Source organism: Vanellus vanellus (genome assembly GCF_965231255.1).
Source record: "Vanellus vanellus genome assembly, chromosome: 6".
Classification (NCBI taxonomy): domain Eukaryota; kingdom Metazoa; phylum Chordata; class Aves; order Charadriiformes; family Charadriidae; genus Vanellus; species Vanellus vanellus.
The window spans coordinates 60563028-60584367 of record NC_138911.1 but is presented as its reverse complement, the minus strand read 5'-3'; the positions used below and the strand labels follow the sequence as shown (position 1 = coordinate 60584367).

Below are 21340 nucleotides of genomic sequence, written 5' to 3'. Positions count from 1 at the left end.
GAGAGCTGTGTGATCTAAATGCTTTGTTAACAGTGAGAGTTTCACCAAGGGTGCTTTTATCACATTAGTAAAAACCTTCTCTGGGTATAATTAGGAAAATAGATCCAAATATTATTTATTTAATGTTTATAATTAGAACGTGCTACCTTAATTAAAAGATTGATAATTTATGCTTTGCAGTGACCCCTCTAGATGAACTGTGGGCCATCAGTGCTTCAGGATCCCTTCTCCAGCGCCTCACTAAGACCTTTAGCCATTCCCATAGTTTGCCGAAAAGTAATGACGCTTCTGTTCTGCTTCACCCTGATGATTTTGAAGATGAATGGGAAGTGATATGACGTCTCTCAAGCTTGTGAAGCAGTGAAAAAAACAGAAGGACATACAGAATTTCTGTAATGTATGTACAGAATGTTGGATCTAAAAGCCACTCATATTGGACCTGTGATATTAGCACTTTTGTATTGAAAAACTGACCTGTTAAATAGCCCCCAAGCTGTGAGTTCTGATGTTTGTTCCATTATCTCTTGGGAGACTCTTTAGGTGTGGCATACTGCAATTGTTATACCGTACTACTGTAGAAGCTCCTTTGGAAATATAACTCTTAAGTTAATCTTACTAGCAATGAAAGTGACTATTTCACAACAGCATGCACACTAATACATGTGTACTTATTTTGAGAAGGAATTCTGTTGCATTAAATATTTCTCTACAGCAGAAACATTAAGCATTTCTCAATTTCTTCATGTACTTGGAACTCCAAACTGATGGGAACGCTCTCTGACTATTGTACATATACTTAGAATTATTTTCCCTTGCAGCATGGAAGAAAATATGGCAAAGTATTTCTTAGTAAGATCTCAAAACATCATGATTCCACAGCATTGGTACTGAAATGAACTCAGTTTGATCCATTGCCATATACATATCTGCAAGGCTATACTAATCTTCCATTTCTAGAAATTTGGTTCATAATTTGGCTTCATTCACAAGGGAGAAGTTTGGATTACACCTAGTATCAGGGGGACTTTTGCCCATTTCACACAGCCATCAGGAAGCTGACAGATTTTGGGGGGTAAGTCCCACTTTGGAATAGGAAGAAGTTGCATGTTGGGTTTGTAGTACAAAGCAGGAATGTATAAGGCAGCTTTCATAATTCCTGTTGTGCTGTATTTGTGCCTCCAGCCAGTGCTTTAACGTTTGGACTCAAATTGTTTTGAGTACCAAACTTAGATGTATTAAAAAGAAAAATGGTGATTGATAGAATTACCTATATATCCCATTAAAAATTGTGATATTGTTAAGGAATTTCTCACAATATTCTCATTTTTAGCTATGTTAGCTAAATTTTGAAGTGTCTTAAACTTAACAGATGTTGCAGCAGAGGTATGTGATGAACTGGGAAGTAACCTAAGTTAATCATTGTAGTTTATTTTTCTTTAAACTCTAAATCTTCTTTGAAAGATACCTCATCTTTTTTAAGCAATAGAACTATAGATGAGAGAACTTCAGTACAGTATGTAGGCGGAGGAGTTATTTTGTGTTCGTTCTAAGCTTATAAATCATCAGAATGTTTTAAGCAGCTGCTAACCGATACTGTAAAAGAACCAGCTTCAGAAAAGGCCAGGAGTTGAAAAGTGGGGATGTTTCTGTTTTGAGAACTTAATACATACGGAAAAGGATGTGTTTTCTTTTTAACTTCTGTTCTCTTTCAGAATAATTCATGTGTGTACTGCACTAAACTTGGAACAAACATGGTGCAAGGTGAGAATGTGAATCGGTGGCGAGAGAACCAAGTTATGTCACTTTTTTTAGTAGCACTTGTGATATTGGCTGTCAGTTCTCCATCTGATCTTTCAGTCTTACAGGGAGGACAGATTTGTTTCCCTTTTACAGATGATATGTTTGCTTCATTGCTATCTCATCCGTATATGGAGATTACCCCAGAGGGTTTTTTTAGCCTGTCTGGCAGTGGATTGTAATGGAATCAGCTTGTGAAGTAACCCAGTCTGTTTAACACAAGCATGGCTTGGTATCTTGAGGACCCCAAAGAAGCTGAAATTCAGCTTAAAAGTATGTTGTGGCAGCTCCTGAGTCTATCGCTTTGGAGAAGGGACACGAGTACTTCTCTGTGCCCTGCCAAGCACCAGATGCTCAAGTACAATGGCATTATTTAATAGTGACACTTTTGTATTACATTTTTCAAAGTCATCTTAGTAATGGCTTGAGCTTGCTAGTTGTTTGTTTACTGTATAATACTGTACCTTGCTATGGTCATTAATATTAAATTGATGTCGAGCTCTTCTCAGACTACTTTTTAGGGTAGTTTTAATTAAAGTAGGATGGGTTTTTTACTTTTATTTCTGTATTTAGGTTTTTGGTTTTGTTTGTGCTTTGAGACAAGTGCAATAAACTAGATTTTTAAGAAATAAATTACTGTGGTAAGACTCATCTGTTGTATGATTCTCAAGAGAGTTCTCTGTGTCTGGAAATTGTCTTGATGCGAAAGACAGACATGCTTAGGAAACCCCTCCCCTGCTGTTACCCCAGACAATATGGTAATGACAATGTAAGGACCTGGATATTGTAAAGCTTATTTCATATATTTTTTTAAATTGTGACAGGTGTATCAAACCAGCAACATGGTCATGTTCCAAGCAAAGACAATTAAACACTCCTCCGATTTGAATACGAAGCTTATTGCCTCCATATTAAGATGGTCTTGCTCTAATAGAAGTGAACAAGTTTCTTTCCTTACATTCTAAACAAAAATTGCACTTGTATGTTAAATATCTTAGCTTTCAGTGAAGAATATGCATGTGTGGTCACAGCTAGAAAATGTTCAAGCAGAAAATAGGTGATTGTATCACGTGCTGTAACTGCACCCTTCCTTGCGTTTTAAAATATCTGAGCTCATCTGAAGGCTTAGTGTGTTTCTGGCCTTTAACTGTAACTGCAGCTGGGGGGCTTCAAGAGAGCACCTTGGCTTCGCTTCCCAGAGGGGACAGCTGTTTACTGACGGAGTTGCGACTTGGGTAACTTCACGCAAGAAAGCATAGCAATGATTAATGATCCTTCTGACAGTTAAACCCACTTCCAGCCACAGGAATCCTGTTCAGATTCAGATGGCAATGCCCTTGCTAATTATTACAGCTTTTATCTTGACAAACCGGTTCAGTTGCTTCTGCTGGCTCCTGCAGGGAAATGGCAGTCTCCTTACAGCACCAGCCCGTTGCTATTATGCAGGAGTGATCCTTATGTCACAACTTATGGAAGTTCAGATGACTGTGATGGGTTGGTGTGAAACAGCCATCTTGTAAGTAATTCTTGGTTTTCTTTGTCTCGCAGCAATAAAAGGGAATACAATCATGTTAAATGATATAGAGAAAATGTTTCACTATCAAGTGTCAAAGAGAATACATTCTTTGCTTAAGTAAGATAGTAGAACAGCTGTTAAGAAACACTGTTACCACTAAGAAAATTATAATGAGGAACACTTAATTATGGACTTGTGTGATTGTCTAAACATAGCTTTATTTGTACAGGTACGAAGAGTCACAAAGAGTTTGGACTAAACGTGACTCTTTGTACACCTACAAAAAGTTTTTGATGCGATGGACAAGCACCTCCCTTCTTCCCCTCACGCACACGTGGACATCAGAAGGTCTGAACCCCATTACTTCTCTATGTTACTTCTCAATAGATGAGTCCTGTCAAGTATCTCAAAGGCACTTGTGGGTTATTTCAGACTAGCGTGCCATTCTGGCTCATCTTATTGCCTCTCTCATACAACTTCCTTTAATGAATGAGTTGTTGCTTGTTGTTTCTGCTAGACTTCTGGATAGGTTTCAAGGAACTACCTTGAGACAACTTTTCAGTAAATGCTGTTCTGAGTGTAAAGGCTTGAAATTCAAGTGCCGTACGTATGCCTATGGCTTTGCTTTGTTAACTAGCAATTAGAAAAGCATAAATCACATGAAGGTATGGAGATTTCCTCATTGCCTTGGTGAAAAATCTCTGTTCTTCATTTTTTACATTAACTAGCCCTGTCCACATCTCATTCCTACCATCAGGAGTGGAGAGATAAGACCTGGATTGAGGATTTCTAGCTGTAAAATGTGAGATGCAGGCTTTATTCCTCTTATAGCCTTCCCAAAAGTGAAAGTTGCATGTTGGAAGTCGTAGTATGGTGGCAAGTAGCCAGCAAAGCAAGCTGATGTATCCCTTGCCAAACAAAGTAGATCACCCTGAGTGGTTGATAATGAGTTATTGTAGTTAAAAATAACGACTCTCACATCAGCAGAACAGAAGAGAACTTGTAATATAGAGGACTAGATTTTAATTACTGGAAAATGAAAGTTGAGCTGCAGTCATTATCTTTTGTGAATTATTACAGGCAGAGCTCTGTGGATAAAGATTAAAATATCTGAATAAATGAAATGATCTCCCTAGACTGCTGAATGGCAATATCTAGGTTTATCACATAAATAGTTATGGATTTCTCATCACTTGAAATCCAGATAGGAAGTGAGGTTTTGGGGTCAGTGCAGGAAATGTAGATAATGCTGTGGCTGGTATCATACTGGAAGCTAGGTGAAATTACCATTATGATTCCTTTGGTCTTTGAGTTTATCTGACTTGAAATATATTTGAATAGGTCTGTCAAAGTTGTTATAATAGCCATAAAGTTAAAATCCTGCTTGGTGCTAGTGGGGAAAAAAAAAAAACAAACAAACAAACCACTGTAGAAAAACTAAAGATCTGTTTGAGAAACTTTATGTTCTTATGGAATGTGGACTCTCTCTCTTTATATATTTATATATATATATATACACACACATAGAAGCTTTGATTTCTGTTCCCTAAAAGCTAATACAATAATAATAAAATGCCAAAAAGACTAAATCCTCCAAACTGGAAAATGCCCTTTCTATTGTGGCCCTTAGAAATTACTAAAATATACTGATTTTCATAGCCTGTGATTCTGATACAGGCACTGAATAGTGCACAACTGAATAGCGCTGAGTGGAGTTGTAGTTGTGAATTAATCTTTCAAACATTATTCTGTCCAATATAGAAGAAACTAGTGACTTGGTTTTTCCTCTTTAATATACCTTTCTAATAACCTCAGCTGAGATTCATTTATGGCAGACAAAGGAAGGAGACTTCAATTTACATCACCTGTGTTTTGATTCTCATATGCAGAGAAAATATACCTAGAGAAGTTTACAGAATTGTTATAATGCCCTTTACTTACCATCCTGAATTTGCATAAGTCGACTGCATGCTTTATTTGTATTCAGTGGACCTGTAGTCTAATCAGTATAGTGAGCCTTTGCTAGGAGGAGCTCTCTGTTGTTACGAGCGTGCATAGGTGCCTTGTATATAGAATGGGGAAGTGGCATAGATATTATGTCTGTTAAAGCATGAAATAAGAATACATAAGAATACTCAATAGGTGACTCCTTGCTGAAGTTATTACACTGCTGTATTTTGCTTAACCAGGGGCTGGATGAATTTAGCAAAACTCCCCTGGGTCAGGTGAAAGATCAAGCTAATTAGACCTCTGCCAGAGAAGAAAAAAAAAACAAAAAAAAAAGACTGGGAGGAAAGTTCCAGGGTAGCCCCCAGCAGACTGCCTGGCACATGTGCCTGGCTTTGCAGCGGGGGACGTACAAAAAAGAATGAGGTTGCTTGAGCTGCTGGGGGAAAAATGCAACTGCCAGCAAGAAACCCCACAATCCCTGGTTGTTATAGGGGACAGAGCAGCCAACTGAGCAGGGGCAGTACAAAGTAAGTAGGGTAATTGCTAGGATGACTGAGATTTTACTTGCTCAGCTCCCACGCTTGTCTTGCTAAATCCGTTCTCTCCCTCAACAGATGGGCTATAGTCTGTTCCCTCCATGAGCCGCACCCAGCGCTCCGAACTGGGAATAGCAAACATGTGAAGCAGCGGATCTGCACTTCGTTCCATGCTGCCGGGGTGAAAGTCAGGCCTTCTAAGTTAGGGAGAACATGGTAAATGATCAGTGTAACACTTTGAAATAACAGGTTTAGCACTGTTAATTGACTTTATAATTACTGTAATAATAATGCTGACCTTGTTAAATATTAACATTGATGCTGTAGGTACTTCTGTAGGAGATCTATCGGGCTTCAGGTCTAATTAGCTGGTTACTTAAAATACTATCGGCAGGGAGTGTGTGTTTAAAACAACAACAAAAAAAGTCCAAAATACACGTTTGTCTGTACTAAGAACAGATACATTGGAGAGCTGAATCCCGTTGGTTTTAAGGCCTGCTGACTTCTTTTCATGCTGTTCTTTGCTTAGTGGAGAGATCTTTCTTTTGTCCTTCCATGCACAACTACATGATCATATGGTGCCCATGTAGAGCATTCCTGGGAGGAAAACACAGGACTGTTTAGAGGCAATTTGAGTGGTTTTGTGTCACCTTCTTTCCTTCCTTCCCACCTTGCCACTTCTAATTGCTCTAGGACAGGAGTTGAGGTCCAGGGAGGTTACAAAGCAGCTCCTTCTACTTAAGCTTTGGTATTTTATTAAACCCAAAGCTAAAGCCAGCAGGTTTTTGCATTACTTCTAACCTTGTCGATAGTCCTTTGCAGCGTGTTTATCACTATTGCTGGCTGCTTGCAATATGGTAACTCGCTTTTCATAGAAAACTTTCAAGATGGAAGGTGACAGATGGTTGGTTGTTTTTGTTTTGTTTTTTTTTTTCTTAATGGGCAGGAGATGCCGTATCTTGCCAGATGAGTTTTCAAAACATACTGAGCAAGGTGAGCTCTGCTTTCACTTAAAAAGCCATGCTTCATTCAGTCCCTAAGTTTTGCAGTCGTACATCCACTGATTTTGCAAATCCAGTTTTGGGAGCAGGTTGGCTTCTACCTTACTGTCAGGTTCACAGACCTAGAGAAGAATATTGTCTCTGCAGAAGCGTACTGCTAAGAGCTAGACTTCAGTGCCTCCCATAGCACGTTTGTTCTGGGCAGCACGGACAGGTTCATAGCCTACGTATGATTCCCTACCTTGTGAGTTTTGCCAGCTTCTGTGGTGAGTAATAGGAATCTTCTGCAGATTTTGGCAAATGTGTGGGTTCTTAGGTCTGTCTCTAAGGATTCTTACTTTGGGTCTAGGGTTCCCTGCTACTGTTCCTGACAGCCAAGGTGGAACATGTCAGCATAATGCAGACATTAAACACATCCTCGATCAATTGTTACAAGTGAAACTTTCTTCGTGCTGAATTTCACCAAATTTCATGCAGTTTTCTCATTTAAAAAGTTAGCACAGCTCTTGTTCTACCTACAATTTTTCGAGGACCTTAATGGGTCACAGTGACTTTCAGCTTGAGCTGGGTATTTTTGACATCCAGTGTCTAATGGACCCAACAATTAGACCTGTCTCTGTGTACCCAGATGATTTGCATATCATTATCCTATTTGCTTTCTGCATTCAAGGTTCTCATCTTTCATTATGGATCTCTGTTTTACAAGTACCAACTTGTACAGAGTGAGTAAATTTAAAATAGTGCTTCCCCAAATTCTTGAGTGGGTTGACCTTGCAGATTTCCCTGCGTTTTTCCATCAAGCTTTTATTAAAAAGCACTGCAGAAGCAGTACGCTTCTGGAAACCAAATACAGTCCACTTGTCAGGGCCTGATGGACCATTGTTGGAGAATCACTGCTCTAGAAACACTGCTGCAGTAGAAGTGTGTATAGAATAAGAATAAATAACCTGGCAACTATTGAAAATTAGTTCATTTTTGTTTATTAACATTGGTCTCATTGATCTCTTGGCTTGTATTTAGCTGTTTTCCCAATATCAGATTTGCAATATCTGAATTCGGTTGTCACATTAAGCTCAAGAAATACTGCTAACCATATGGTTATAACCATACCGTGGTGACTAGAAAAAAAAATCATCTTTCGATTCTTTTGAAAAATTATTTTGTGACAACACAGCCAGACAAGTAGGGGATATTGGAATGCTTGTCTTTCATATTTAGTCCTACATAAAATCCATGGCAAAGCTTTCACTACAATGAATCTGAATATGGCTTCAGGAACATCATTAGTAGGAGCTGAGGCTTCACCATATGACGTCTCTAGAGGCAACTCTGCTTCTGTTCAGCTAAGTAAGGGATGCTTTTGGATGCCATCCCAGGCAAGTGATTTTGCAAAATAAATGCAACTACTTTGTATGAAGTGATGGCCAGGTACTGAACGTCTGTCTTCCTTGGCACTGACTCATAAAGTTTTAACGTAGATGACGGTTGGGGAAGGAACCGTCTTTTTTTCCATCCTCTTTTTCCCAGTGTCTCTGCTGTAGTCCAGATAAGTAAGGAGTGTCTTTGGAAGCCATTCTATGCCACTGGTTGTGAAACGAGAGCGTATCTTTTCAGGAGATAGTCAAGGTCCAGAGAGACCTGTGTAGTAGGTTTTGTATAATATTTGCAGTTTTGGTCCTCGTTCAGGAGGACCTTCCGTTCTTTTGCATTGCATATTGCTAACATAGTTTCTTTTCTCTCAGATATCAAGGTGTTCACATCTAGGTTACTACAAACAGCTGGAAGCATCTGAATTTCAGAAAAGAAGTTCTGAGAAAACCAGTATTAATAATGAACTGAGCAGAGACAGTGACTTGGGGAGTGGAGGGGAATAAAAGTCAAAGAGGCTTTAAAGAATACCTGCCTTCATCCGTGGTTGCTAGTGTGAGTGGAGGTAATATGATGGTTTCAGGGAATGGTGAAGAGAATAATTCTGACCTATGGATGAAGAATGAGGAAGGGAGGATCAGGCTTACTGGCAGTAAACATTTCCTCACAGTATGGCTTATTTGGTTGTGCTGTTGTTAGGAAATGTTGACAGTCCCATTTAAGACTGGACAAAGGGAACAATCCCTGTAATGATATCAAGGGATGAGAACATATATCAGAGCCATTTAATGTTTTGCTGCTTTGTTTGATTCTTTTATGTAGGTGGTATCGCCTTGTTTTCGCTTCTTTAAGTACTCTTATGTCCTTTTGTGCTCTGTTTGGTAGATCTGAATGGCATTAGCAGAAAGTCAGGGCTTTTGACGGTGCAGAACATGTGCATCTTCCATTGATGTCATTTGGTGCTGTGGACACAGAATTTCTGCAAATCGGTCCTCCAGCTATTTTGGTTTATATGTAAGAACATTCAGGGCTTATTGACAGCCTGTGTGAAAACAATGCTCTTTATTGTAGAGGAGGCACGAAAGCAACCAGCTGGCTAGTAATACACGTAACATCACCTGTAATAGCTGTAACATAAGTGGGATTTTGTTTGGTTGTTTTTATTTTTGGGATCGGTATGACGAGCATAAGATGAGAGGGATTCATTTGACCACTGATGATTTGACATCACCACAGCCTGGTCTAGTGGGAGGTGTCCCTGCCTGTGGCAGGGAGGTTGGAACAACATGATCTTTAAGGTCCCTTCCAACCTAAACCATTCTGTGATTCATATGGCAGATTTATAAAAGGAAAATGGTTAGACTTATGCAGTAAATCCATTTTTGTCAAGCTGTAGGTGCTGGTTTCAATAATCTTTCTCCCAGAGGTGATCCCTCCGCAAGTGGATGCTCTCATTTAGTATCAACCTTTCTCTTCAACAGGTCTGAGCTGTGTGGTGTAACGCCTTTTTTTTTTTTTTTTTTAACCTTTTAATTTTTCACCAAAGCCAGACATCTCATGTATTTCCCCATGTTTTCTTGTGGTAGCAGCACTTTCCAAAGGGATGATCAGCAGTAAACTTGTCTTTACCTGTAGGCCCGTAACGAAAAGGGCAGGCAAACAAGAAACAGGAGTTGAAGGTTTGCTGCTGATAGACTTACTGTGCTCAGGGGCTGTTTCCAAACGCTGCTCAGAAAGGAGTAAACCTGAGTGGTGAGGGGGGGGGAGGGGGGTTGACCCTCGCTAACCACAAGTTCAGCAGGGTGTCAAGCGTAGACTTTACAATGAGGATGTGGGCTTGAGAGTAGCATGGGTAGGGCAGGTACGTCCTACAGTAATAGAAAAGGGAGCAACAAACCAATAAAGAATTATGTTTTTCCCATTGCAGAGGCTGGGGAAGCTGGGAAGGCGAGCAGAAATGCCATGATCATTGTGCTAAAGTTTCAGGTTTTGATACCACAAAGAATACAGGTTCTCCATAGGAGGACTTGCTATCATGGTACATGCAGCCCTTTTGCCAGCTGAGCCATCAGCTCAGATAGCTAAACTGTGGTTGTTTTTCTTTTCTCCACGGATACCAACTAATAGAGAGAAGTAAGACACGTATCTTTCTGCCACACTATATTTAATGCCTAGGGTCATCAAGGCCACTTGCGGGCAACATTGCATTAAAACAGCATGTTCGGTATGTGTCCCATCAGGAAGGGTGTCTCCTAAAGAGTCAGCTGCATCAGTATCAGGTTTGGATCCGAGTAAAGCTTCATTGTAGCCTAATTAATGAACAGGGCCTGGTAATGTCCCAGTCCAAAGCAGGGATTTTGTTGCATAAATTTCTGTGCTTTTGTTATAACAGGGAGTCTACACAAGATTTGTTTGGTATCTGAGCAACCAGTTTCTAAAGCATCAAATCCCAAGCAGGAGGCAGGAAAGGCTTCTTTTGATTCTGGAACAAAAGACTTCCGAATACCCTCCCAGCTCTGTAGCCTTGGTTTGGTACAGTGCAGTGCCACTTCGCCATGCATGAACTGCAAATGCTGAAAAGGTGAATAGATGCAGACGCAGACCACCAGCTGGGACTTGTCACCTCCCAAAGTGAGTGCTCAGTGCTGCTTAGCACCATCTGAAGTGCACAGCACTTGCTAAGCAGAGCTTTTCCTTTTGTGTTGGAGGTGGGCAGAGCCAAGTTCTGTGTTATTCCTCCCCTCTTCTGCCAGGTTCTAGCTTGGAAAGTTACTCCCTCACTACCAGGGGCAGCGAGACAATTCGCTCCCCCTTTTTTCTCTTTCCGTCCTTCAGCAAAAGTGGAAAGAGGATGAGAACACCGCAGAGTCCTGCAGTTTGAGCAGAGCGCAGAGGATTGCCGTTCTCTTTTTGGCCTCGGCAGGCTTAGCTGTGCCGTAGAGAGAAACATTTGCCCGGTAACTCCCTGGCTTGTACAAGCGAGAATGCGGTTTGCAGGTACAGCGTGGACTATTGCAGGGCAAGATCTGCTGCTCGTTGGCTTGTGTTGAGTGAATGCCCGTAAGACTTGAGGAGTTAAAGGCCACTGCTGTGGCCACCGCAGGGCAAAATTGAGCCAGACACCTCTGGTCATAAGAAGATTTGCTGATATCACTTGAGAAAGAGCTCCAGCTCAGAAGCCAGGGTTTAACTGCTCTGTGTCTCCCTAGACTGGAAAGGGGAGGAGATGTGATGTGAGCTGGCTGTTCATCATGTGGGCAATGCATCAGTACCACAGGCATATCGTTGCTAGGTGTATCTAAGCATGTACGTAAGCATAGCTGATACCATGTGGTACCAAAGAATTAAGAGCTCAGGTTCTCACAGCATTTGGGATACACGTGTTGTGGTGCTTGGCCCCACTGTCTGTCTGGCCGTGCTGTCCTCCCCCACCCCTAGGTGCCTCCTACTCTGTGCTTTCCAGTGGTCTGATCCCTCTGGGGAGCCAGGACTTACCAAGTCTCTTCAGCAGTGAAGGATAGCTCAGATGCTGGCCATGCTCTTCACCCATCACTGTGCTGGCAGTGTGCTTCCCCTGCACCCTAAGAGCAGGGGTGTAAGCAGTGCTGGAAGTGGCCAGTAGCAGACAAGGGTCTCAGGACACGCTGTGTTGGGGGAGAGGGCTTTATTCCTGAGAGAAGGAATGGAGGGTGGAGTGTTTCCCACTACACGCCCAGTCTGGGGTGACAACCCTCAGGAGAAGCTATAGTCTCCCAAGAGATCAGACTGGCTGGAGCAAAGGGTTATGAGGAGATACACCTGGAGTCTTTCACCTAGAGCTTGGTACTGTGGCCATGGCTGATGGGGTGATAGCTCGCCGACCTATCAGGAAGGTTGAGATGATGTTACTGGATGTGAAGTGGCCATCTCTGGCCAGCACATTGAACAGAGCTCCAACACCACAGCCAATGTTCTCTACAGCGAAGGCAACCTGGGCGATACGTGCTCTACCTTAGCTGTGCAGCTGGCATTTCACTTTGAAGGAAACGACCTGGTTTTATCCTTCCACCAGACGAGTGACTCAGTGAGTGATTCACCTGGTCTGCCCTCCCAGCAGCTCCTACCTCAAGGCTGTCTCAGAAGGTGTTTTTCTGCCAGGGCATTCTCGGTCTAACCCCCGCCCTGGTGCTGCTCCTGGCAGGGAAGATGAGGCAGCAGCAAAGCTGAGTCAAACCTTGGCCATCTGAAGGAGGCAGACCTGAGGGAGTGCCAGGCTCTTCCTGCTGGCATGTGAGTGTTTCCCCCCCCTCACTTGCGCTGGGAGCTCTGTGATGGCTTTTGTCAGACGGCTGTGACCCTATGGCTCTCGGTAGTTTCCTTAAGCCCTGTGGTCCCCAGGGTCCCATCATCCCTCCTGCTGGGCAAGCCTGCAAATGCGTTATAAGTGAAAGAAGCAATGTGTCCCTCTCCTCGCAGAAGTGGTGGACAAGAAGTCGCTCAAGTCACCTCCATTACTAGTTCAAGATTCTTGTCCAGCCTGCCTTGGCCATAGCTCTATCTGTGCATGTCATTAACGAAGGACTGAAATCAGTTTGAGAGTCTGCATCCTTCTGTCTTGTCACTTTTAGTCACTAACCATCGCTAGCTTTCCTTATTGCAGGAGCGGGAGAGAGCGGGAGAGCACTAGCAGATGGTTTGGGAGGAAAGGATGTTCAGTTTCTCAAGGGACTTCATTCTCTCTCTTACTGTGAGTTAGAAATTACTTATCCTTTTAGGCTTTGCTCTAAAATGCTGCCTCAAACACTGTCAGGGAAACGACACCGCATGAGAAATATGAATGCGATGTAGTATAATGTGTTTACTATAATTTACTTGCACCATTAAGAAGAAGATCCCTAATGATTATAAAATAAAGCCTGAATGTTAAGAGCGTGATGCCAAAAAAACACCCTTACATCAAAACAGTAATTACCACTGGGGCTGGAACAAAGGAGCAGAGGGACAATTTTGGGCTGGGGAGCTTTGCTGGCTGAGAGAGAAGATGGGGCTGCCCAGAGTCAGGGTCTGCGGACGCTGCCGAATCACTGGTGTGTGAGCAGGAGGTGGGACAACAGGCAATTTGCCCTCAAAGCCACGAGGCTGTGGGAGAGGAGCCATGGCAAATGGGGCAGGAATCGGGGACCCAAGCAGCAGGGAGGATGCTGTCCTCCTCGGAGCTGGAAATTGCTCCCTGTCCTGGCTGAGGAATGCAGCCAAGTACTTTCTGCCTGGAAGCCTCTCTTCCCTTGGCCTGCTTCCATTGCTTTCCACAGAGGAGCCTAAGGGAAGGGCTTGGCTGGCCCCTGTGCTTTGCTCACCTCCCCGTTGAGATCCATGGAGCTTCCTGCCCTTGTGTGTGCCTTAGGTGGGGAGTGCGGGGAAGGGGAGACTGGCCCACGGTCTCCCCTCATATCCCAGGCGTGCAGGTGTCTCTCCACGGCTCAGAATGGGTTGCGTCAAGCCTGACTTTGGGAATCGAACTTTTGGGGCCTAATATGCTTTCCTGAAGGAGAAGGGTTGATTTGCACTGTTTCCCATTAGACTTCTAGTACAGGAAATGTAACCTTACAACGGCTGGTGTGGCTGGAGCTCGCCCGGGGCCCTGACTTGCTGGCTCAGACCCTTGCTGAAACCTTGCTCGCAGAGCTGAAGCCCAAGTGTGGGACAGATCAGGGCCCCCTTCTGCCTTCCCTGCTTCACTGAAGCGGGTCTCAGCCTCCCCTCCTCACTGACTCAGATCCATTCTGGTCAATTCTCGCGTTTGCATTAGGAAGTGATTAATTTTTCCTGCAGAAGAAGAAGGCAGGGTTGATGGCAGGGGATGTTTTGCGGTTTAGGGACAGATTAGAAATTGGGGTGATCTGGATGGGACCTTTTCTTGGCTCAGCTAGAAGTTCTGCAGAGAGCCTTGGATGCTCCACTGTTTGAAAATCTATAAGGTAAGGTTGGACTTGGCATACAAGTATCTAAAGGGTGGGTTGAAGGAGGATGGAGCCAGGCTCTTTTCAATGGTTCCCAGTGACAGGACGAGGGGTAACGGGCACAAGTTAGAACACAGGAAGTTCCGTTCAAATACACAGAAAAACTTCTTTACGGTGAGGGTGACAGAGCACTGGCACAGGCTGCCCAGGGAGGTTGTGGAGTCCCCTTCTCTGGAGATTTTCAAGACCCGCCTGGATGCAGTCCTGAGTAATGTGCTCTGGGCAATCCTGCTTTGGCAGGGGAGTTGGACTAGATGATCTCTAGAGGTCCCTTCCAACTCTGAAAATGCCGTGATTCTGTGACTTAAAGCAGATGCTGCAAGTCAATCAGATGTGATAGGTCCAACATGGGAATTTCTGGCCCGCGTCGTGCGCAATATATACTAGATGACTAGACGTTTCTGACTTCAGCAATAATTCCTAAACGTGATGTGTTTCTCATCATTTGAGGCTTCTGAAGATTCGCTTTGTTGATTTATGTGGTCTTTTCATTTATCAGCTAAAACACTGGGCAAAAAGATACTGGTCCTTTCAGAGGTCATCAGGGCAAGTGGGGGAAACCTTTTTATCCCAGTTGAACTTGGATCCATTTCTTTTAGCACCAGTGAGGGATCTCTGATGTCTTTGCAAACTGTATTTCTGTTTTCTGCTGTGACTGATGAGTTACGTTTCGTGAGAGCTTTGCTCCTTCCGTTCTTGTGCTACACACGTGTGTGTACCTGCTTGGTGGTAAGAGCAGCAGTAAACCAGTGCAAGCAGCAGCCTTGCAACACCATAGACGTGATCCTTGTGCACGACAATAGAGGACAGTTTGATGTGGTCTGAACAAGTAATAGGCAGAGTTTCTTTTTCACACGTCGTAGGTGGAGGAGAGACCACTGAAGCCAGGCTGGGAATTAATGGTGATCTAACCCCAGAGAGCTTCTGGCACCAGCCAGTGATGGAAGTACTGTTATTAATGTAGGTGTTACAAAAGTTGGTTTAAAAGGATTTACAGTGCTGTTTAAATATTAAGCACATGGCATGGGTGCTTTGTTTGTCTAGTTGGGAACACTGGTCTGAAGATGGGGTGATGCAATGCACAACGATCTGCTGATGTCAATAGATTCGTTATATTGCAAGTCAAGAACGCGTATGACTTGAATGCCAGACATAGGACAAATAGGGATTAGGAAACAAGCCTGGCACCCTAGCCCATTTTTAGTCTCTGTCTTTCCATGCTGCTGTGCTGGATCTTTGTCCTTGCTATTTTCTGCTTCATTTTCAAAATGGTCTGTAATCGCAGCCCTGCCTTATAGCCAAGGCCTCCTCTCCCCACAGGTCTCGCTCTCGGTGGATTCCCGCTTCCTTCTTTCCTTCATGCCTGCTGCAGTTTGGTTTAGTTCGCAAGACTTGTCCACGCGGAGGAGTCTGTTCGTTAACATCCCTCTTCCTCTCCCTCTGAAACTGTATGAATCCTTTACCTATTTGCAGCAGATATTCTTTGTGCGGCGCTGAGTGTTAAGCTGATGTTAGGCTTGATACTCCGTATCTATACGTCTTCACGAAGGGAGTGATTTTTAGGTGTACATAATACACCTGCATCTTCTGCTAAATTTAAGGTGCCCGCCTCTGGCAATGCTCATACCAGGCTGTGACCATGGCAAGAAAAAGGATGCAGCTTTTATGGCAGGACAGTACATCAGCGAGCAAGACTGAGACAAATGTTACCGTAAAGGATTCTTTTAGGCTATTTAAACCACCTAGTTTTGTGTTCGCATCAATTTAAATTCTTTAACTACTCAATACTTGTAAAAGACAACTGTTAAAGACGCCAAATCCATCTTTTAAACGAGTTACTTGAAATGACAATATACTTCAGCTCCTTCAGCAGACTCTAGACAGGCTAAGCTTTGTAACTACTGGAATATTTAAGGCAGCTGCGGAGAGGAGTCAACTGCAAAGAGTCAAAAATAAAAGTAACCCAGTACTTATCCTCTCTCCTTGCTTTACGAATGAAAGTGTTCCAGGCCTTTTTCACCTGTCTCAGCAAATAAAACCACTTTGTACTAAAAGGTGGGTAGCGTATGAATATTTTGTTTTGAAAGTGCTTGAGCAACACATGGGAAATATTTATTATATTTCATCACTGTTTCATGATAGAAAGTAGCCTTTTAGAGGAACTGTCTGTAACTAAGCTTTTCAGGAATGCTGGCTCTATATGCTGCCTTTATACGCTTTTGAAAGCATTTTGTACAGATGAGTAATTTGCCTTGTGTGACTAGATTAACCTGTGCAGGTAAGACGGAAGCTTTTAACTACGTATCCTTACCGCTGTTTTTCAGGGTGTTAGGACCTGGTGAATCTTCTTTGCTGCACCTTTGTGGCCAGCTCCCTGACTCTACCACTGGCAGTCCTCTTCTGCAGAGACATAGTGACTGTTCGTGTTTGCTTTATTAAGCTTCTCAGTGGTGTTGCAACTGGCACTAATTGGCATTTTTTTGCTGACAGCCTTCGCCAAGAGCTGGAGAACTGAACGGGCTGTGGAGCCTGCACTCCGCTGTGCTCCAAAGGTGGCAGAGGACAGAGACATGCTGGCAAGTCGGGACAAGTCTGAGGAAAGCTGATGTCACTCTTGCTTGGTCTATAAACAAAGGACTTCTGTTTCCAAAGCTGAGAAGCCCCAGCCTTTTCCAAGCTGCGGCTCTGTTTGAAAAACAAGCCTGGACCCAGTTGGGTGAGTGATCTGTGTAGTCACCGCTGCGACACGGTGCCTCTCAGCCTCTCCAGATTAAGCATCCCAGACACATCAATGGGCCACACGTAGCGAGGTCTGTCGGTGACCTTCAGCAGAGCAATCCTGGCATGGGCTCAGCAATAGCCTTGATTTCTGGCCTAGAATAACAGGAGGGGCACAGCAGTTAGCTGACTTTGGACCCATCACAACGTATTGAGGGGACCCTTTCTGTTTGTCAAAGAGAATTACCCGAGAGCTGGTGGGAGGGCTGTAGGGCATCACAGGGGCAGCTTTGGCCTTGAATTCTTGTTTTGTTAATGGGCTCATTTTAAGGTGTAGGATGTCCTGCCTGGCCTGTCATACTGTTCCAACGTGTAATTACCCTCACAGCTTGGGAGCTGGAGGGTCTTCCAGTGCTCAGTTCAACTGACCAACTCCCCACTGCTGAATCTCATTATGTCTTTGTCAGCAAGGCTGGTAAACCTTTCCTTCCACTCCCAGCTCCATCTCTTCCCCCGCCTCAAAACACTTTTCCGTGGGGAAGTTAGACCTGACTACTTTACTTCTCATCTGTTTTGGAAGATGCTTCCACACCATTCTTAGAGAAGCAATGGGGAACATGTACTCAAATAAAGAATTTAGCAACATAGATTTTTTATTTCTGCTTTTTTGTTGTTGTTGTTTTTTAATTAAGCAGCTAAGCAAGGGATTGGTTTTTCGATTTCTGTATTTTTATTATCAACAAGGTAGCTGAAAAGAACAGTTAGAGTTACTCTATGCTTTTTAGCAAGGGACCTAAATTTCCCATGGTAATTAGCTTGAGCACGTATCAGCTTGGTTTCTTGGGAAAAAGGAACATTTGCTCTTCCAGGAAACATTTTCAGTGCCATCAGTCTAAGAATAGCAATCTTCTTTCTGTTGCATCTCGAATTTCAAAAGTATGGCTTATCTTTTATTGTGCATGCAGTATGGAGATTACTTTAGATGAAATACCACTCTGTTCTGCTGAAGCATGAACAGCTTATAGTGCCTCATTCTGTGTTGGCATTTTTTTCCCCTAACCAAAATTAATTCACCAAAGAAGAAATTCGTGACTTGAACATGGCCTCTCTTCTCTCCGAGCACATCAGTTCCTTGATGACCCCAAAGGGAGCAACAGTGCTGAAGTAGTTCAAGTGGCAAACAACTCCCTGGCTACGAATTTAAGTGCTGAAACGAAACCCTACAATTTCACTGATGACTTCCAAGAACAGAGGCAAAGCTACGGCGCTGTGGCCTGGGAGGTTTCTGTCGTTGCGATGCTGGTGGAGCCGGCGCAGCTCGCTCCCTGCAGAGCCGGCAGGGGCAGTGCCAGTTTTACAGGGAAGTAAGCAGCGTGACTGCCCAGAATACTCTACTGCTGTAGAGTAAAGGTTACAGAGCAAAGAACTGAAGCTATACCCTTTGCTCAGGACTTTGATGTGTCTAAGCACAAGTGTCGGAAGCAGGACATTACCCCTAGAGGGCTTTTTGATCTGGAGCAGCTGCAAAGGTGTTTTGTGTACCTTGGCGCATCTCAGAAGGAGTAGCTGGGGGAAGGGTGGATATCTAAGCTACTCCTCTGGTACCCAGAGAGGACAACTGGCTGCCACAGCTCTCTCAGCTGAACCTAAGCTGTCACATCCTGCTGGGGACTGGCAGTGGAAGGGCCAGAACCCACTGAAAAAAAGCTGCCCTGGGGTCCTGGGCCATTGTCATTCCTGCATAAATCCTTCTGGGCATGGCAGAGGGCAGGCACAAGGAGGGTGACGCTCCTGCTCCATGCTACCTTCCTCACACCTCATCCTGCAGCAATCACACAGGGGGCTGCAGGGTCCATTCCTGCCTCCTGCCAGAGCAGGAACATTTTTGGCCAGAGCAATGTGCATACTCCTGCTCTCCTCTGCCTTCCAACAAGCACCTTCACTCTCCCAGGGGAACAGAGGGAACTTTGCAAGGAAACCAACTGTTCTTTATGCATATTTTAAAATGTATTTTGTTCAGCTGCACATCCCCACCAGCCTTGTTTAGGGGAGTCTTAACAGTATCTTGCTTCTCTTTGGTCTTGTATACAAGATGAGGAAGTTTTCATCTGTGCCTTTAAAAAAAAAAAAAAAAATCTGCATCCCTGCCAAGATGTATTAGGAGAGCTATAAAAAAAGGAGTCATCCTGTTCCAGGACCGCGAGGCTTATGTAAGAGGGAAGTCCTAACGAAAAGAGACTCTCCTACCCCGCACACACTTTTCCGAGGCACGTGCCACTTCAGGGTTTTCAGTCGCTCAAGTGGTATTTTGATCGCATCTGCAACTGGTTTATTCAGATGTATTTACAAATATCTTCTCCCACATACCCTGATTTGTACATGCCATAGAATGTTTTTATAAAATGCAGTGTGGACCTCACCTCACCACAAGGATCTTTAAATAAAATATATTGTAAAGTGCCAGATACAATTCTTTTAAAAAATGCAGTTCTAATTAAAACAGATACTTGGCTGCTGCATTAGCAGCTTTGTATACTGATAACATTTTTAGCACAACAGTCTATTTCTGTCAGGTGAGCGGGAGGCTCTCGTACCACCTCTCTAGCTCTCCAGTTTCAAGTCCAAAGGCTTTAGAAAATGAGGCAGAGGCAGATTGTCCAGAGCCTCTGGGAAATGCTCAGGCGCAATGGTCCTGATCAAGACACGCATGGCTCCGACAAACAGCGACGGGGGAGCTAAGCCCACCAGGCACTGGAACCTGTTCTCCCCCAAGAGGTCCTGCCACCGCTGCCGGTTGTCCAACAGTTGCTGTTTCATGGTGAACTGGAGGTCCTGAGGCACGAAGAAGAAGAGGCAGTCGAGGCAGAGGAGCTTGGCACGCGTGTTAGTGGCCGGTGCGTGGGAAATCTGCTGCAGCAAGGTGTCGAGGGGGGTGTTCCCCGTGCTGTCCTGCAAGCAGGGCGACGCGCCGTGCCCGAGCAGCAGGAGCAGGCACTCGGGTCGCACCAGTTCGCAGGCCACGTGCAAGGCCGTCTTGCCGCCCTCCACCCGGCTGCAGCCCCGGCGGTCCAGGTGGGCGACTCTGTCGCTGGGCGGGAAGGCTTGGATGGCCTTGAGGATTCGGAAGAGGACGCGGACGCGGTTGTAGCGGACGGCCATGGCCAGGTGTGGGGCTGAGGACTGGCAGCAGCTGAAGCTTTGGCTGGGCACGGCCAGGGCGCTCTGCGGGAACTTAGTCAGGAGGTGCCGGGCGTAGGGCTGGTGGTCATGCACCAGGGCGTAGAGCAGTGCCTCCGAGGGCGAGTACACGCTCACCTTGCCCCCATCCTCCCAGTGGAAGACCTCCATGGTCCGCATGTCCTCCAGGAACCAGACGGGCAGCAGGTCCCTCACCGCCTGGTAGAAGGCGAAGGAGGATTTCTTGCACTGCTTCTGTGACTGGGCGCCGCGGCCGCCGACCCACCGGACGCTCCAGGGCATGGCGGGCGGCCGGGCTCCGCCGGGGGCTGCCTCCCGCTCCGGCGCACTGAGCCCGCATCGGGCCCGGACCTGCGGGGGCGGGAGGATGGTCAGTACCGTGCGGCCGGGGTCCCCCCCGAGCCGCGGCGGCCCCGCTGTACCCGACAACACCCGCCGGTGCAGGGGACACCCACACGCCGGTGCACAAGAGCTCCCTCCCCCTCGGTGCAAGGAACGCACTCATCGCCGGTGCACGGGGCTCCCATATCCCCGGTGCACGGGAACTCGGTGCACGGGAACCCGGTACAGGGGAAGGGCCTCCGCTCAGCGCACAGGACGACCATACCCCCCGTGCACGGTAACGCCTCCTCCCCCCGGCTACACGGTAACCCGCCGCTCCCGGTGCACGGGATCTCCCCCCAACCACCCCCCGCGCAGCGGTGCAACGGCCGCCCGGCTCCCTTCCCGCCCCCGCCCGGCGCTCACCTCTCCGCTGGCCCCGCCGTGCCGCCGCCCGTGCCGGTGCCGCAGTGGAGGGGCGGGGGGCGGGAGCGCGGCGCGCCGCCGCCGGGCCCTTTTATCCCCACCCCCCGCCCGCCCCGGGCGGTGAAGGTCGGTCAGGACCGGGGAACTGTCCAGCCGCCGCCGATTGGCCGCCGCCCCGGCTCCCCCGGGCGCTCATTGGCTGCGCCGAGAGGACGGGGCCCTGCACCATCGCCTGCGTCACGGGAGGCAAAGTTCCAAGAAACTTGGCTGCCGGCTCGGAGTCCCGGCGGGGGCGGGGGCCGCCCGGGCGGGGGGAGGGGGGGGGAGGTATGGGGTGTGGGGTCCTGTGATCCAGGGGGCATGGGTCCCGGGGACATGGGGTCCTGGGGGTATGAGGTCCTGGGGGTACAGGGTCCTGGGGGCATGGTGTCCAGGGGGTGTGGGGTCCTGGGTGTATGGGGTCCCAGGCACATGGGCTCCTGGGAATATGAGGTCCTGGGGGTAAGGGAT

General features: G+C 45.8%; 2 protein-coding genes across 3 annotated transcripts in view; one reads left to right on the top strand and one right to left on the bottom strand.

Moving 5' to 3' along the window:
- The window catches only part of TECPR2 (tectonin beta-propeller repeat containing 2), a gene marked incomplete at its 5' end in the record, with an annotated part of 40405 nt that extends 37975 nt beyond the window's left edge, over positions 1 to 2430 (top strand). The window contains one exon of the mRNA XM_082484890.1: positions 181 to 2430. Within this exon, the coding sequence (XP_082341016.1) occupies positions 181 to 338 (158 nt within the window). The 3' untranslated portion in view covers positions 339 to 2430. The remainder of the gene's footprint in view (positions 1 to 180) is intronic.
- A 15221-nt stretch (positions 2431 to 17651) lies between these two features.
- Positions 17652 to 20879, bottom strand: ANKRD9 (ankyrin repeat domain 9). 2 transcript variants are annotated; one of them, XR_014269343.1, is made up of 3 exons: positions 20831 to 20879; positions 19133 to 20434; positions 17652 to 18999 (listed from the first exon to the last, which is right to left on the bottom strand). XR_014269343.1 is itself a non-coding variant. In XM_082485663.1 (2 exons), the coding sequence occupies exon 2, from the start codon at positions 20363 to 20365 to the stop codon at positions 19487 to 19489; it is 879 nt and encodes a 292-aa protein (XP_082341789.1). In that variant the 5' UTR covers positions 20366 to 20434; positions 20831 to 20879; the 3' UTR covers positions 17652 to 19486. The 2 variants fall into 2 exon arrangements, 1 of the variants encoding a protein (XP_082341789.1); XM_082485663.1 differs by having other exon boundaries at positions 17652 to 20434.
- Positions 20880 to 21340: the final 461 nt, after the last annotated feature.